Source organism: Peromyscus californicus, unplaced genomic scaffold (genome assembly GCF_007827085.1).
Source record: "Peromyscus californicus insignis strain IS unplaced genomic scaffold, ASM782708v3 Scaffold_7__1_contigs__length_154581171, whole genome shotgun sequence".
In the NCBI taxonomy this organism is placed as follows: domain Eukaryota; kingdom Metazoa; phylum Chordata; class Mammalia; order Rodentia; family Cricetidae; genus Peromyscus; species Peromyscus californicus.
In genome coordinates, this window is record NW_026294595.1 from 62,709,769 (window position 1) to 62,727,452 (window position 17,684).

Below are 17,684 nucleotides of genomic sequence, written 5' to 3' on the forward strand. Positions count from 1 at the left end.
ATTTATCATTTCGCCATAAGTTCTTGACTGCCCTGGAGGCCCATGCAATTCATTATCAGGAAACAGTTTCCTTAAATTTTGTTCAAAGAGAAAAAAATCACTTTAAATTGACATTTTTCTACATTTAAGTATACTGAAAAGTAAATGTATGAAAACTGGGTAAAATTTGACTATCTGTATCTTTAAGCCTTATAACTAGGTATGGAGTGAATGATATATATATATATATATATATATATATATATATATATATATATATATATATATATATCTGTAAAAAAGCAACTGACAACTTACTACTGTTACCTAAAAGGCAGGAAATTTAATGTTACTAAATGTGAATATTTCAACCTTGAATGACCATCCTAATTCTTCATCACATTATTGTGCTTCTCAGAGCAGAGAATAACCCTTAAATGTCTTCAATTATTTATTATGAAAACTCCTTGTTGTAGAATAATTTTTTTGTACACTGTGAAGAGCTGTCACTATGTTTGGTTTAATAAAAAGCTGAACTGCAAAAATCTAGGCAGGATTTCCTGGCAAAGACGATGCTGGGAAGAAGAAGAGATGCTAGAAGATATAGAGGAAACAGGATACGAATTACTGAGATGAGATAATAAAGCCATAAGGCTGTAGACGAATTTCTAAACAGTCTTAAAAAATTAGAAACTCAGAGCCAAATACAGAGGTGCAAGCCATAGAGATTGGAGCAATAGCCGCCAACTAACCTTTACTTACCACCTCGCTATAGATTCCCAAGAGAGCCTCTACCTGTCTAACCTGTGCCTCTATTGCCTTCCTATTCTGCCTTCTCATTGGCTCTAAGCTCAGCCACATCACTGCCTTTCTATACAGACCTCCAGGTCTCTATTGTTGGTACTGGAATTAAAGGTGTGTGTCGCCATGCTTGGCTGTGTCCTTGAACACACAGAGACTCTGCCTGCCATGTGATCAGATTAAGGGCGTGTGCTACCACTGCCTGACTTCTTTTTTTTTTTTTTGGCTGACTATGACCTCTGATCTCCAGACAAACTTTATTTATTAACATACAAATAAAACATCACATTTGAGCACAAATAAAATATCACCACATTTCCCCTATATTTCTAATAAAAATGAAAAAGATAAAAAAAGTTATAACTAATATAAGAAAAACTATATACAGTAAGTACAACTATATACAATATATACAAACAATAAATACCTCAACAATGTCTAGTCCATTTTCATTTGACAAACTCAGAGAAAATATCCCATCATCTATCCTATTTTGGTAAGTCAAAAAAGTAACTGAATCACTTTCTATCCTAACTTATATTACTAACAGAGAACCATCCTATAATGTCTCTCAAATTTATACACTTTACATCTCTTCAGTGAGTTACTTTTCTGAAATTCTTAACAAGGAAAACTATAACTATCTAATCTTCAACTAACTATAACTATCTAATCTTCAACTCCTTCAGAGACCCAAGAAGGAAATAATATTACCTAATAAAACAGGAAGTGCAAGCAAGCGGCTTCCAAAAAAATGAGTTGACAGAAACAGCCAGCTGCCTGGCCAGTCACCCAAGGTTTCTCCGCAATGTTGGGGCATCATCTTCAGCCTACAGGCTTAGTGTATCTGACAGATTCTTTTGTGAAGTAGGATGTACACAAGGCCTACAACTCGACCTCACATTTGGTGCCTATATTCCATGTACCAGATAAACCCGAATTCCACCAATGTCCTGTCATGATTCAGGATTTTAAATTCTGGAAATTGTTGGTGTTTTTGGAATTCAGCTGTCCATTCTTCTTGGCTTGTGGGTGGCTTTATCTCGGCATCCCATTCTTCTCCACATCCCATTCTTCTCGGCTTGGTTATCATATAAACATTGTCTTTGTATTTCAGCGTATTGGCCTTCTCCAAGAAGCTGATCCTGGGAAATTTCCACACCTCTAGCTCTACATTGATTTTCTATTGTCTTCCCCTCATCTCTAAACCAAGAGCGCCATTGCAATTGTGCTCTGGGTTCCAGGACAGCTGTTATTAATTTTTCCAGTCCTGAGGAATAATCTTATTACAAGTTGGCCACAAATTTAACATTTGCTTTACAAATGGAGAATTCATGCTGTATGATACTATGGCTTCCTTAAATCTCCTCAAATCTAACAATTCAACTGGAGTTCAATTAGCTTGTACACCCCCTTGAGCAGGTAGTTCCTGTATGGCTACCAGATAAATTAAGTTTGATTGTTTGAAAACAGGCTGTCTCTCTGTAACCTTATAATTCAATCCTGAAATAATTTCACCTTTATATTCTTTTGTCTGGGTCTGAATTTCTCTATAATTAATTTTAACAGGTTTTTCTAAAGCTTTTATCTTGGCACTTAAATTGACCAACTTATTTAATACTAAAATAAGGATAATTAAACAAATAATATGCATAATTGATGTTACATATATTCCATCAACATCAACATCCTCTCATTTAATTGTTCCATTTTCAGACTGCCTAATGTGTTATCAAACAAAGGCCAATTACCTTCCATTGTAAAGATATTTCCCATTAAGCCAGATATAAGGGTGAAAGCCTTAGAGATTAAGGAAATAGGAAAAGCCACCAGCCAATCTTACCTCACCAACTGCAGCTTCCAAATGTGACCTACTTCTTGTCTACCCACAACTTTATATGTCTTGCTTTTCTGCCCTCTCTCTGGCCCTCATTTCCTTGTCACTGTCTGTCTGTACAGACCTCCAGGTCTCTATGGTAGGTACTGGTATTAAAGGCATCTGTCACCATGCTTGGCTTTGTTCCCTAGTATGGCTTTGACACACAGAGAACCTGTCTGATAAGTGATCAGATTAAGGGCGTGTGTCACCTGACTTTGTTTACTTAAAATGGCTGGCCTCCCCTCCCCCCCATCTCCAGGCAAGCTTTATTTATCAAAGCACAAATAAATTGTCACCACATTTCAGCACAAATAAAATATCACCACAGAAGGCAGAGAGTAAATTAATAGAAATGGGTTAATTTAAGTTATAAGAGTTAATTAGAAACAAACCTAAGCTAAGGCCTAGTTTCATAATTAGTATGTCTCCCTGTCATTGTTTATGAGCTGAGGCCCAAAGAAAAATACATCTACAACTCCTTGTATTTTACCCCTTTATTTCTAATTAATATGTACCTGCCATAATGATACATTTTCCAGGATAACTGAAATAAATTCAGTCCAGTTGGAAAGATTTCTGTATAAATATGATAATTGTGAGATTCTGAAAACTGTTAAGTATTTATTTTAGATATATTAAAAAATTAGTTTTCATCTGTCAAATAAATTAAGTGCAAAAGTCATTTGCTTTAGAGCATAAATATTTTAGATTTCATGCATAATGTATTTTCATTATGTTAATGTATAACATTGTATGATTTTTATAATTCTCTCATGTATCCTTAAGTTTGTTATATATTAATTCAGATCAGCCCATATATTTTATTTAACAATTGTTTGACTTTAAATTTCATATCTTATAATGCAGAACAATCAGTATTTATACAATTATAGTCTACATAGATTTTTTTTCCCCAAGCCTTCTTTTTGGAAAATACTTTGATTTGCAAGTGTGTTAGATACAGACAGAAGGTTAGTATTTTATGATATAAATAATTACATAAGTTGAGGACCACTGTAGCTAGAGTTTTCCTGCCTGGCCCACAGTCAGGACAAATCTCTATCACCTGCCAGTCCCACAGCCGGTCAGACCCAACCAAGTAAACACAGAGACTTATATTGGTTACAAACTGTATGGCCGTGGCAGGCTTCTTGCTAACTGTTCTTACAGCTTAAATTAATCCATTTCCATTAATCTATACCTTGCCACGTAGCACGTGGCTCGTGGCTTACTGGCATCTTCACATGCTGTTTCTCATCATGGCGGCTGGCAGTGTCTCTCTGACTCAGCCTTCCACTTCCCAGCTTTATTCTCCTCCTTGTCCCGCCTATACTTCCTGCCTAGCCATTGGCCAATCAGTGTTTTATTTATTGACCAATCAGCAACACATTTGACATACAGAACATCCCACAGCAGACCACTAAAGGTACTTTTTCCTAATTTGTAATTGTTATTGAGGAGATTATTTCTAAGAGTGGGTAAGGGACCATTTCCAATATTTTAAACTAAGGCAGGAACATAACAGCAATGAATGTTCAGTGTTGTCAAAGGGGGAAATGAAATATGATTTGACATTGTAGGATCAGATATGAGTCTGACTTGTGGAAATATGAACCAGACTCATAAACATTTGACATTAATATAATTAATATCAAATAGAAAAAAATCCTCTGACTTTTACATGGTGATTTTTCTTTGTATTCTTTCTACAGAGCAAAGATTTTTCAGTATAAGGAGGTGAATTATTTGTGTCAGAATGAGGTTAACTTGGCCTTTTTCTAATTTTTTTAATTTTATAATTTAATTTAATTTTACATATCAGCCACGGATTCCCTTGTTCTCCCCCTCCCGCCCCCCTGCCTTCCCCCCAGCCCACCCCCATTCCCATCTCCTCCAGGGCAAAGACTCCCCTAAGGATTGAGTTCAACCTGGTAGATTCAGTCCAGGCAGGTCCAGTCCCCTCCTTCCAGGCTGAGCCAAGTGTTCCTGTATAAGCCCCAGGTTTCAAACAGTCAACTCATGCACTGAGGACAGGACTCGGTCCCACTGCCTGGATGCCTCCCAAACAGATCAAGCTAATCAACTGTCTCACTTATCCAGAGGGCCTGATCTAGTTGGGGGCTCCTCAGCTATTGGTTCATAGTTCAGGTGTTTCCTTTTGTTTGGCAATTTGTTCCTGTGCCTTATCCAACCTTGGTCTCAACAGTTCTCGCTCATATAAACCCTCCTCTTTCTCGCCAATTGGACTTCTGGAGCTCCACCTGGGGCCTGGCCGTGGATCTCTGCATCCGGTTCCCTCAGTCGTTGGATGGGGTTTCTAGCACGACAGTTAGGGTGTTTGGCCATCCTAACACCAGAGTAGATCAGTTCGGGCTGTCTCTCGACCATTGCCAGTAGTCTATGGTGGGGGTATCTTTGTGGATTTCTGTGGGCCTCTCTAGCACATTGCTTCTTTCTATTCTCATGTGGTCTTCATTTATCGTGGTCTTTTTTTAAAGGTAATACTTTGAGAAATTGATACATCTTCTGGTCCTATTTACAGTCCTTCTCTATCAACTCCTCTACAGTCACTGTCATCTCCCTACCCTCCCAACTTCAAGTCCTCCTCCCCCTCCTCCTCCTTTCCTTCTTTTCTTCCTCCTCTTCCTCCTCCTCATTTCCTTCTCCTCTTCCTTTCCTCCTCCTCCTTCTTGTTTTTCTTTTCTTCTTTCAATTACTCTATATAGATTTTAAGTGGTTGTGATGGTTGGACCTAAAATTATTTTCATAAAACACACACAAATGAATAAATTGCTCATGAGATAAGAATGAACTAATTCATGGACCTTTGTACTTTCATTTTGTGCATTTTTAACATTAAGAATATCATATTACCAAGGATTTCCTAAAGGCTACTCTTAAACCAAAATAATCCACAGGAGAAAGCTACAGATCACCACACTTTATTAAGTCAATTAAGAGTATATTGAGTACTCGAGCCTGGGGAAGGTTCTTGGTGGCAAGAGAAAGGAGAGTAGGATTTTTAAAGTAAAAAAGGATGGTTTCACATCATACCTGGTGCCAACCAAGGGGGTTTTATAATGTAAACTTTGATCTTGCAAAAAGTCACATAAGCCCATTTTTCCAGAGGAACCAAACTGTTTATACATATCAAGATCCTTTCTCAACAGGAAAGGATGTTTCTTTGGAGAACAACACCTTTTCAAGACGAGAAGCCATTTGTTTAAACTCAAATGTGGCTTCCAAGAGGAGAAGTTAGAAGGTTAGGACAACCTGATATTTCTTAAGCTGTTCCAGTACAATGACCTAAAGTAAAAGATTCCTTGCTATAGGTATATGCTAAATAAGGAAACTATACACCATGTATGATAGGCTTATGGGCTGGCTACAGTCAATTTTTTCAAATTTACCATCTTCCTTAACACTCACTGACTGGAAGTACAGCTCATTATTGGAATGATTTCATGAGTTCCTGGGTTCAAATACCAGTACTACAAAAAGAAAGATTTTATCATTCATAATCATTGAATCAGGCCAAGAGGTATTACTGTTTTTTCAGATGAGAAAACAGGGTATAGAAATGTGAAATCACATATATAACGTAACAATTGCTACTCATGGCAAAATTGTTTGGTAAATTGTTCAGAGTCTAGCTTGTAACAGTACACTGATATAGGCAGGCAGTGAATTTTAAAGGACTGAAACACTCCAGTGGTCCAATCTGTTACAATGTTGACCATCAAATATTCCAAGTTAAGAGTACTCTGGTAGTTCAGTTTTTCTCAGAAGAGTAACGATGAAATGGAGAGGTTGTGGAATACTATCATAAAATGAATGAATATAATTCTCATCATTAAACTTTAAAGTTATTTCTATACTGTTATGTAACAAATTTGAAATATAAGAAAACAAATATTTATTTTATATAAAAACTGAAATTACTCATTATCCCAGAGCCTCAATACTACTTCAACTTTCTAACAGTTTCTTATAATATTGAAGACTTTATGCTAAACACTCTCTCTTAACATGCCTTTTGAAACATAAAATTGAATGCTACAAAATTCACAAAATCACTTTCATATGTCACTTACTGAGAATGACAGAGCAAAGAAGATACATGTGATATGTGCATCAGAGAACTCATCATATACATGGGGCCTCTGTCTTTTTCCAGCACTGTGACTATAGAGGACATACAATTGAAAGACACCTGACCTTTTTATCTAGTGTTTCTTAAATTATTTGATGGCTAAAGGTAACTTTTCTATAATTCTCTTCAGGGCACTTTTTACCTCCTTATTTCTCAAGCTGTAGATCAGTGGATTTAACATGGGAATCACTACCACATAAAACACAGAAGCAAATTTATCTGTGTTCAGAGAATGGCTTGACTTGGGCTGCAGGTACATAAAACTAACTGTCCCGTAAAATATGGTGATTGAGGTCAGGTGGGATGCACAGGTAGAAAAGGCTTTCCTTCTTCCATCAGCAGAGTGAATCCTCAGGATGGCAAAGACTATGAAGATGTAAGAAATGACCACAATCACCAGAGAGCAAAGGGTGTTGAAGCCAGCAATGATTAGCAACATCAGCTCCTTGACATGTGTGTCAGAACAGGCCAGAGCCACTAAGGGAACGTCATCACAGTAGAAGTGGTTGACCACATTGGAGCCACAGAAAGACAAGCGGAAGGTTGCCACTGCCTGTGCAAGCCCCACAGAGAATCCGTAAATGTATGTGCTGGTGATCATCTGAAGACAGAGCTTCCTAGGCATGAGGACTGCATAGAGGAGAGGGTTCCAGATGGCCACATAGCGATCATAGGCCATGATTGACAGCAAATACAGTTCACAGACTACAAATGTGACAAAACAGCACAATTGAGTAGCACATGCATAGAAGGTTATGCTTTTAACTTCACGTAGAAAATTTAGCAGAGTGTTTGGGGTGACAGAGGAGGTAAAACAAAAGTCAATAAAAGCCAGATGGGTAAGGAAAAAATACATGGGCGTGTGAAGTTGAGGACTCACTTGAATTAATACAATCAATCCAATATTACCCACAACACTAGTTAAATAGATGACTAGAAACACAGCAAAGAGACTGACCCGAAGTTCTGGGTCATCTGTCAGCCCCACAAGGATGAAATTAGACACTTCGGAATGATTGCTGTTAACCATTGCAGACAGATGTTCCCTGTACTAAAAGTCCTCTGTCGAGCTTAAGTCAGAAGCTGATTCTGCCTGAGTTTGCATTGGACAGTCATAAGAAGACCTTCACTTGGCTTCAGACAAGGATTCAGTTTTCAGAATGGCACATGCCACAAGTAGATTTATAAAAATGTGGGACTCTGCAGGGACTGGTAAAAACAAAAAAACAGAGATTTTGTTTTCAGAATTTTGCCCAATTGAATAATCAAACACATACATAGTCTAATGAACAGAGAAGGAGAAGGGAGGGAAGGAGGGGGAGAGGAAGTTAGACAGAGAGAGAGAGAGAGAGAGAGAGAGAGAGAGAGAGAGAGAGAGAGAGAGAGAGAGAGAGAGAGAGAGAAATCCTAAGAGTTATTTGTTTGAAAGGAAGACAAACTGACTTTGTAATTACTGGAAAGATTTATAGAAAATTATTGTAATATAAAATTGTAAATCATCTGGTCTAATGAATATTAAAGTTGACTTTGAAGAAAATATATGCAAGATCATTAGCAAAATTTTGGATCTATATTATCTCTATAGAAACTGTCAGTTGGTTTTGATTTTTCAACTTGTTCTTTTATTAACCCATGACCACTGTCTTCTTTTCATTTAAGTGTGATATTTGTAATAAAATACAGAAAGTAACTCATAAAATATATTGTTTGCTTAAAAGAAATCAATAGTTTAAGACTAAATCATGTAAGAAGTGAACATTTTTGACATTAGATGGAGACAGATTTTACAGGTAGTCATGAGATTTTGCTCCTAGTACAGATTTTACTCCCAGCCATGAGTTCCACAAAACCACCTACATTCACTTCAGTTCTTTCCTTTTATTTTAATTCCCCTTGGACAACGTGGGGGACCTGTGTAGTGTTCGACTCTTAACACCTAAAGTTATATTTTGTTTCTGCATTCCTTTATGTCTTATATTCTCTTCTTTTCCTGAATTTTTCAATCCTCATCATCTTAGAACAAGATATGTAAAAAAGCCCTCACATGATCTCTGGCCTCTGTTACATTCTTTGCCCATTACACCTGCTTGTCTCTGTGTTTCTTGAGTAACAGACATTCTGGCAAATATCCTGGAGCTCAGTTTATCTTTTATCTTCATTTGCCAGCCTACGAAGATGTCATCTTTATCTCTCTTGCAATATATTTATTCTGTGTTCACAATTACTCTCCTTTCTCTCAGATCTGGTGACATTTTCTAATTTGACTCCTATGAAGCATGAGACAATTGCCATCACATTTCATGAGGGAAGCCATCATATTTTTGCTTGCAAATCACAAAAACCTATGGATTTTCCTATGTTTCTTCTCACTTTAACTTTCTGTGATAGTTCTTCCTTTGCCAATATTCAAATCAGTCCCCTTATGTTACGTTAATGAACTCACCTGATTCAAGTACATTATTGGCTGTTTTCAACCAAGTTAAGCAAATTTCTTCTCTGAATTCTGGACACTCATATCTAATGGTCTCTCATACCACTTCAATCAGATATTTTATAAGTGAGCAAATGTTACATAGTCAAAGAGGATTCATCAATTAAAACTGCCCTTCTTGTTATTCACTAATTTTGGAATGTTTCTATTCTAATTCAGTGAATGATGCCACCATCCATGTACTTCATTATGGCAAAGTGATGGATGTATTTCACATAATCACCTAAATTTCACCAAGAAACATATCTTTTTCTAACATCCACCACATTTTATAACAGTCTAGAGTAATCACTGCTACATTGGCTTCCAGTTTGTCTCTTTCTGTGGGTGTGGTACTTTGAGTGTAGTTTCTAACAAGTGAGTCTTAGCTTAGACTAAAACTAAGATTTACTAACATTATTAAAATTTTTATTAGTAATCTTTTCTTTATCGATTAGTTACAGTAGTTACAATATGCCTAATTCAATACATACCTATCAAACCCTAATAGTGTTATGAACTGTAGTCTTATTGAAAAAATAGTTACAATGTTTCCATTTCTCTAAACTCCATTACTACTTCAATTACTTGCTTTTCATCTCCACCAATTATTGCTTTTGCATAATCTACAGAAAGCCCAAAGAAGTCTAGTGTACCTTGAAGCAATTGTGTGGAAGCCAGCACCACTTAGCATTGCTTTCACATTTGAATATATTTTGTATGATATCTTGATCCTTCTAGAATATTTTTCCTGAATTGCATCATTTAAATAATTCCAGAACTAGAAATATAATGACAGTTTACAACTGAAGCAATTACGCTATGGTTGATCTCTTGGGATGCAATTTACTTAATAGGCAACAATACGTACTTGAATGACAACCATTATGAAGAGAAAGGATAGTAAATATCATTCAAGTATGTGGAGAATAAGCAAAACAAATGAACAAGCAAAAACCAATGTTTAACTAGTTGTGACATGCTTTTAAAGAGTTTGACTATGTTTTCTACACTTGAGAAATTTGAGAGCTACCTTTGCATGTATTATTTCTGTTGTATGATATTTTGTTTGTGTTCTGACAAATAAAGCTTGCCTGGAGATCAGAGAGCAAAGTTAGCCACTAGTTAACCACTGAGGCCAGGCAGTGGTGGCACACACCTTTGATCCCAGGACTTTCAAGAAGGAAGCAAGAATATCAGGAGTTCAAGGTCATCCTGGGCTACCAGAGATTGAACCAGTGTAAAAGAGAAATAGAGCCAGACAGTGGTGGCTCACACCTCTGAAACCAGCACTTGGGATCTCTTTCCTTTGAGCCTAGCAGTAGGTAGGTGGAGACAGGAATATAAAGTGGGTGGAGACAGGATGCCTCATTCAGTCTGAGATTTCATAGAGGTAGAAAGTCTCTAGTTGCTGGCTGCTCTTCTCTGATGTTTCAGCTTTCACTCTTTTTTTTTATTTTATTTTACAATTCAGTTCTACATGTTAGCCACGGATTCCTTTGTTCTCCCCCCTCCCACTCCCCTCCTCTTCCCCCCACCCCACCCCCCCCATTCCCACCGAGGACTGAGATCAAGCTGGTAGACTCAGTCCAGGCAGGTCCAGTCCCCTCCTCCCAGGCCGAGCCAAGCGACCCTGCATAAGCCCCAGGTTTCTAACAGCCAACTCATGCAATGAGCACAGGACCCGGTCCCACTGCCTGGATGCCTCCCAAACACATCAAGCCAATCAACTGTCTCACCCATTCAGAGGGCCTGATCCAGTTGGTGACCCCTCAGCCATTGGTTCATAGATCATGTGTTTCCATTCGTTTGGCTATTTGTCCCTGTGCTTTATCCAACCTTGGTCTCAACAATTCTCGCTCATATAAACCCTCCTCATTCTCGCTAATTGGACTCCCAGAGCTCCACACGGGGCCTAGCCCGTGGATCTCTGCATCCAGATCCCTCAGTCATTTGATGGGGTTTCTAGCACGACAATTAGGGTGTTTGGCCATCCCATCACCAGAGTAGGTCAGTTCGGGCTGTCTCTTGACCATTGCCAGCAGTCTATTGTGGGGGTATCTTTGTGGATTTCTGTGGGCCTTTCTAGCACTTTGCTTCTTCCTATTCTCATGTGGTCTTCATTTACCATGGTCTCCTATTCCTTGTTCTCCCTCTCTGTTCTTGATCCAACTGGGATCTTCCACTCCCCCAAGCTCTCTTTCCCTCACCCCTCGTACTTCATTACCCTGAGTCAAGTCCAGGCTGTTCATGTAGATCTCATCCATTTCTCTGTCATTGGGTGATCCCCATTTCTTTCTTGGGGTCCTCTTTTCCAGGTAGCCTCCCTGGTGATGGATCCTTGTTCCACACCTAGGATCCTTGTTCCACACCTAGTATCCTCCTATGAATGAGTACATACCATGTTTGTCTTTCTGAGTCTGGGTTACCTCACTCAGGATGATTTTTTCTAGATCCATCCATTTGCCTGCAAACCTTATGATGTCATTGTTTTTCTCTGCTGAGTAGTATTCCATTGTGTATATGTACCATGTTTTATTTATCCATTTTTCAGTTGAAGGGCATCTAGGTTGTTTCCAGGTTCTGGCTATTACAAACAATGCTGATATGAACATAGCTGAGCAAGTGCTCTTGTGGTATGATTGAGCATTCCTTGGGTATATGCCCAAGAGTGGTATAGCTGGATCCAGCTACTCTGAACCTGCTAGAAGAGAAAGTAGGAAGTAGTCTTGAACACATTGGCATAGGAGATCACTTCCTAAATATAACACCAGTAGCACAGACACTGAGAAAAAGATCAATCAATGGGACCTCTTGAAACTGAGAAGCTTTTGTAGAGCAAAGGATATGGTCAACAAGGCAAAGCGACAGCCTATAGAATGGGAAAAGGTCTTCACCAACCCCACATCTGACAGAGGACTGATATCCAGAATATATAAGGAACTCAAGAAATTAGACATCAAAATGCCCAACAGTCCAACTAAAAAATGGGCTATAGAACTAAACAGAGAACTCTCAACAGAGGAAACTCAAATGGCTGAAAGACATTTAAGGAATTGCTCAACATCCCTAATTATTAGGGAAATGCAAATCAAAACAACTCTGAGATACCACCTTATGCCTGTCAGAATGGCTAAGATAAAAAACACTGAAGACATCTTATGCTGGAGGGGATGTAGAGCTAGGGGAACTCTCTTCCACTGCTGGTGGGAATGCAAGCTTGTACAACCACTTTGGAAATCAATATGGCACTTTCTCAGCTTTCACTCTTAATATCTGACTCTGAGTTTTTAATTGTTAAGACTAATTAGGATCATGCTTCATATTTCTAAGTAAATTAGATGAGCTTCTGAGAATCTGTAAATCATTTTATTATATAATCATTTCAATAGTAATGCTTCAGAATATTTACTTGCTTATATTTTGAGACAGAGCTTTACTATGTAGTTCAGACTGAGGTCTTCTTTCATCCTCCCAGTAAGGCTTTAGAGGCATCTGTAGTCATGCCTCACTTACAATTTTTTTCCTTTTACCAAATCACAAATATACTTTCACAATTTCTTTCTGAAGCTGAATTTATTTATTTATTTGTTTGTTTGTTTGTTTGTTTGTCTATCTATCTGTTTGGTTTTTCGAGACAGGATTTCCCTGTGTAGTTTTGGTGCCTGTTCTGGATATCACTCTGTAGACCAGGTTAGCCTGGAACTCACAGAGATCCACCTGGCTCTGCCTCCTAAGTGCTGAGATTAAAGGCGTGTACCACCACCACCACCACCTGACTGCTGAATTTATTCTTAAGATTTATTTTGTTTTGCAGAAATGGTTGTTTGAATTCATGCATGTCTGTGCACCAAGTGACCACAGAGGCTGAAAGGGACTTTTGATCTCCTGAAACTGGGGTTACAGACAGTTGTGAGCCATTGAAGTCAGACTCTGTAGATCACCAACTCCTGAGTAATGACATGGAGACTTTTGATTAATTATGGAAGCTCAGTCTTAACTTGGGATTATTCCCAATGAGCTGTTAAAACTTAAATTAATCCATTCATATTACTTTATGTTCTGCCAAATGATTCATTACCTCTCCTCCATACTATATGTTGGACTTCCACATCTCTGCACTGGTGAATCCCACCTCTCTCCTTCCCAGAGTTTCTATCTCTGCCTGGAAATTCCGCCTAACTTCTACTGCCCCGCAATTGGCTATTCAGCCATTTAATAAATCAATCAGAAGGTGTCTTGGCAGAGACACATCTTCACAGTGTACTTAAAAGAGTATCCCACAAAATTCCCACCCCCATTTGTCTAAATAAAAAGGAGATATTTTAACTCTAACACAGAAAAACTATATACAATAAGAACAATTATCAGGTAAGAATTACATTTACAACGTCTGGTCCATTTGTGTTTGGCGAATTTGGAGAAAGTACTCTCTTATCTATACTATCTTGGGAAGTCCAAAATTTTATACCTAAACCACTTTCTATCCTAACTAGCATTACAAACCTAAAAATACCATTTTAGACCCTATAACATTTTTCTCAATAAACAACTTATACTTTTATGTCTATCTTTACATTTCTTTTGGAAGTTTTTGTTTGTTTGTTTTTGAATTTGGTAAAAGAAAATGGTAAAACTATAGCTATTTAGTCTTCAACCCTATCAGAGACCTGAGGAGTATAAAATATTACCTGAGTAAACACAAATGGCACAACAAGCAACTTCCAAAACTATACGACAAAGATAGTTGTCATATATTCCTCTACCCCAAGATTCCTCTACAATGTTAGGGCATCCATTTTGGGCCTACAGGCCTAGAATATCTGACAGACATTTCTGTGAAGCAGGATTTTTGAATTACTGTCCCCATGTCGTTTTGGCAAAGTTTGGCCGTCTCCTTCTTTTGTGTCCTACTTGTCCAATTTGGACAGCATACTATTAGCAGTAGAGGCAAGGATAGTTTCTTGCCAAGTGGCTAGCTTTGCCATCTTGAAAGCAAATTTTATATGGAGGTTCTTTGATGTCCATCATCTTCTCTGAAGTAGATTGGTGCTTCCAGGAGCAGATGTATTTTACTGTCATGAAAAGCCTTATCTCATTAAAACATGTTAAATGCCATGTTTTGGAGATCTCTGAAGTGTTTGAAGACTACCTATCTACCTAAAATATATTTGTTTAACCTTGAAAACATGTCTAACATGACTTCAAATTTGATTGTTATAGATGACTAACTACTAACCTGCATTTCTTAATTATCTTAAACAGTTTGTAATAATAGCTTTCAAGGATTAGAACTTTACATTTTTAAATGAGTTTTATAGGTACAATACCTCAAACAAGAGTAGAAACATATATACAGTAGGCTGTAACAAAATGATCTTAAATTTGTATCATTATACAAAAATCTATATCAATGTAAAATATTTTAGATGAGTAGTTTTTTTTTAGTAAATTCAATAATGTGCCCTTTTTTTTTTTTTTACCATTCCTATACTCTTCCCCACTTTTTTCCTCTAGGTAGAAAGAAAGAAGGCTAGAGGAAAGAAAAAGAATGAAAGAAAGGAAAAAAGAAAGAAATCCCTTAATCCAATCTCCTTTTAGTTTCCTCCCTGAATATGATGAATAGCAACTTGCAACTCACCACCCTAAACAACGACAAACATCCAAAAACCCACCAAATGCCCCCAAACCATCCACTGCATCTCTTGGGAATGTAGATGTCATGTTGTTAAAATTACTTCCTGTTGTCTGGGTGATGTCGGCATCTTTAGGAGATCCTGAGAAAATTGGGATAATGGCCAAGTCCTGGGAGAGCTAGCTATATCCTTTGTTATCCATTCTCTGTGTGATGGGAAAGTGCACGGTTTATCTGAAGTCCTGGTGGAGTAGTCTGTGAGATTGGACCATCTCAGCTAGCTGCTTTGAAGTGGTCCTGGATACAGATTTTTGAGGAATCTGCAGCAGAGGCATTCTGAGAGGCTGGGACACCAATTTTTTTTTTAATGACTGTTTAGCTGCCACACTTGAAGCTACTGATATTTTAACTATTGTCTGTGACCCATGGCCTGCAGTCAGCAACCCACTGCCCAGACCGTGGCCAAGGGATTTCTGTCCCACTGGTCCTTGCTCTGCTGCCAAATGTTGTTTTTGTCTAAGTTCTATTTACCAATAAAGGCTCAGAAGTTAGATGTTGTGGTGAAAACCTGCTTGATCAGAGAAGCTGAGAAGCAACCCAGGAAGAGAGAGATCCTTTCAACTCTGTCCCAAACCAAAAGACTGAAAATCCCTAGGTCCCTCCATACTCCTTGTGTCTATCTATCTGTATTGCTGTGTCCTCTGTACTTTCTATGGCTAATTCTTGTCAACTCTTAGCTGGCTCTGCCCCCTGATCAATCTAAGGTTATTTTTTTTTTAACACAGTCTCAGAGTTTCACAGTGTGATCAAATATCCTGCAGCAAGCCACTATGTGGGAATCTTTTCTGCAACAGCAGCAACTTCTCTTAACTGTCTATCCATCTATCTAGCCCCATATTTAGCCTTTTAAAGCATTATAATTAATTATGGGATCACAATTAGTGCAGATATCACACATTAGCCTTAGTAATTAAATTTAGAACAATATAGATCTTTTATTAGAAAATGTGCAACATTTTTAATATAAGTATGTGTGGATATGTAGCTCTCTGTGTTCCATTTGAAAATGGTATTCTAAATAATCACAGTGGGTTGGATGAGTTAATAACTCTGATTAAAAGTACCATCATAACCTTATTTTATTTTTTGTATCTTTGAACAATGACAATATCCACTTCCCTACTTTTAGCCAATGTCTTGGTAACAAGCTTGACACAGAGGGATGACTGAAAGAGTGCTAGTGTAGTACAGAAATGTAGATACAATATCTATCTACCACACATAAAGCCTAGGTCTTATTTCTAGCACCGATAAAGAAGAGTGTGGTGGTGAACGTTTTTATCTTGGCATTCTGGAGGTAGAGAAAGAGGTTCAGAAACTGAAGGTTATCTCCTGATGTGTGTGTGTGTGTGTGTGTGTGTGTGTGTGTGTGTGTGTGTGTGTGTAAGGAAGAATTGTCTTAGATCAGCTAGTTTATAGGTAACCTATTAGCTGATGCAAATTCACAGGTGGAGCCATATATAAGACTTTGGAGCATGGCCCTAAACAGAAGCTGTGCGTGACTCATGATAAGTAATAAACTCTGTGTATCTTTCTAAATTTTGAACCACTTTTGAATTATTATTATATTAATATAAAACATGCTCTGTGTAATATGGAAAAATGCTAGTTGTGCATGAATGCAGAGAAGGTATCCGAACTCCTAAACAAAACCAAACTGCTATGAAACTCCAGCTGTGTACTTTAAGACGACCTTCCATCAGCAAAGTCAACTTCTTAGCCTTTTATATGACATCATTACTTAATGATACTATAGTAAGCTGGTGAGAAGCAAACATCATCAAATATGTTTCATATTTAAGGGCATAATCTGTCTGTCTTTATGAAAATCAGCACACATTCCTGTTCAGGATTGGTACTTATATCAGCTATGTGGCATCCTTACCTGAAGGCCAACTGTATGCATTATTTTTGCCTTTTTCTCCATATTGTTTCAGGATGAGAGATGCTTCTCACAGCAATATACATTCATATAACTGTTAATCACTTATCATATACACTGTCACATGGAAGATTGTACTAAGACTGTGCTCCCCACTCACAGCTAGAATAAAAGGTAGTTGACCAAGGAAAGAAAGAAGAGTGATGTCCCTCTCCTTCTCCTTAATGATTCACTTGAGGAAACTGTGCTTTCTGCCTCTATAAAACCAAATGCTTCTTGGTCATCAATCTGGTTCCCAAAGAATGGAATTACCCTAGAGACACAGAAGTGCCATAATTGAAAGTCATAACTGTCGCATGGATACCTTTTATTCCTCTTGCTAGTGAATCAGATAACTGAGAAGATTATTTTGTTGGTGGGATAGGATAACCAACCCAGTAACATGAAGAACTGATGTTTCTATCACAGAATGTGGACAGAGATTTTCCAACTATATGTTAGAGGATACACTATAACATGTCATATTATTTGCAAGCTCACAGATATCCATTGGTTGTTATTTTCAGCAAAGATAACATTGTAAATGCAAGAAACATGTCAGATGATAAGATGCAGGTCTAGTGTTCTCCACTGAGAAAATCAAATCTACCAGATTTACTGGAATGTGGGCTGAGGATGAGGCAAGTTAGTTTGGACTGGTTGAGCAGATGGATGAATAACATCAGTTCTACCTATGAAGGACACTATGTCAATAGATTTGCCATGCTTTCAAGATTGATGCTTCTGTGCAACTTGATAAGAGACATTTCTGTATGGAACAACTCT

The 17,684-nt window shown here is 37.8% G+C and overlaps 1 protein-coding gene across 1 annotated transcript; it reads right to left on the reverse strand.

Annotated features, from left to right (window-relative positions):
* Positions 1–6,900: 6,900 nt before the first annotated feature.
* LOC128102106 (olfactory receptor 5AL1-like) lies at positions 6,901–7,842 on the reverse strand. Its single transcript, XM_052725634.1, has one exon. The coding sequence runs from the start codon at positions 7,840–7,842 to the stop codon at positions 6,901–6,903; it is 942 nt and encodes a 313-aa protein (XP_052581594.1).
* Between the last annotated feature and the right edge of the window lie 9,842 nt (positions 7,843–17,684).

What these genes read in the sequence shown, in the direction of transcription:
- LOC128102106 (XM_052725634.1), bottom strand. Translation starts at nt 7,842, where the DNA reads ATGGTTAACAGCAATCATTCCGAAGTGTCTAATTTCATCCTTGTGGGG.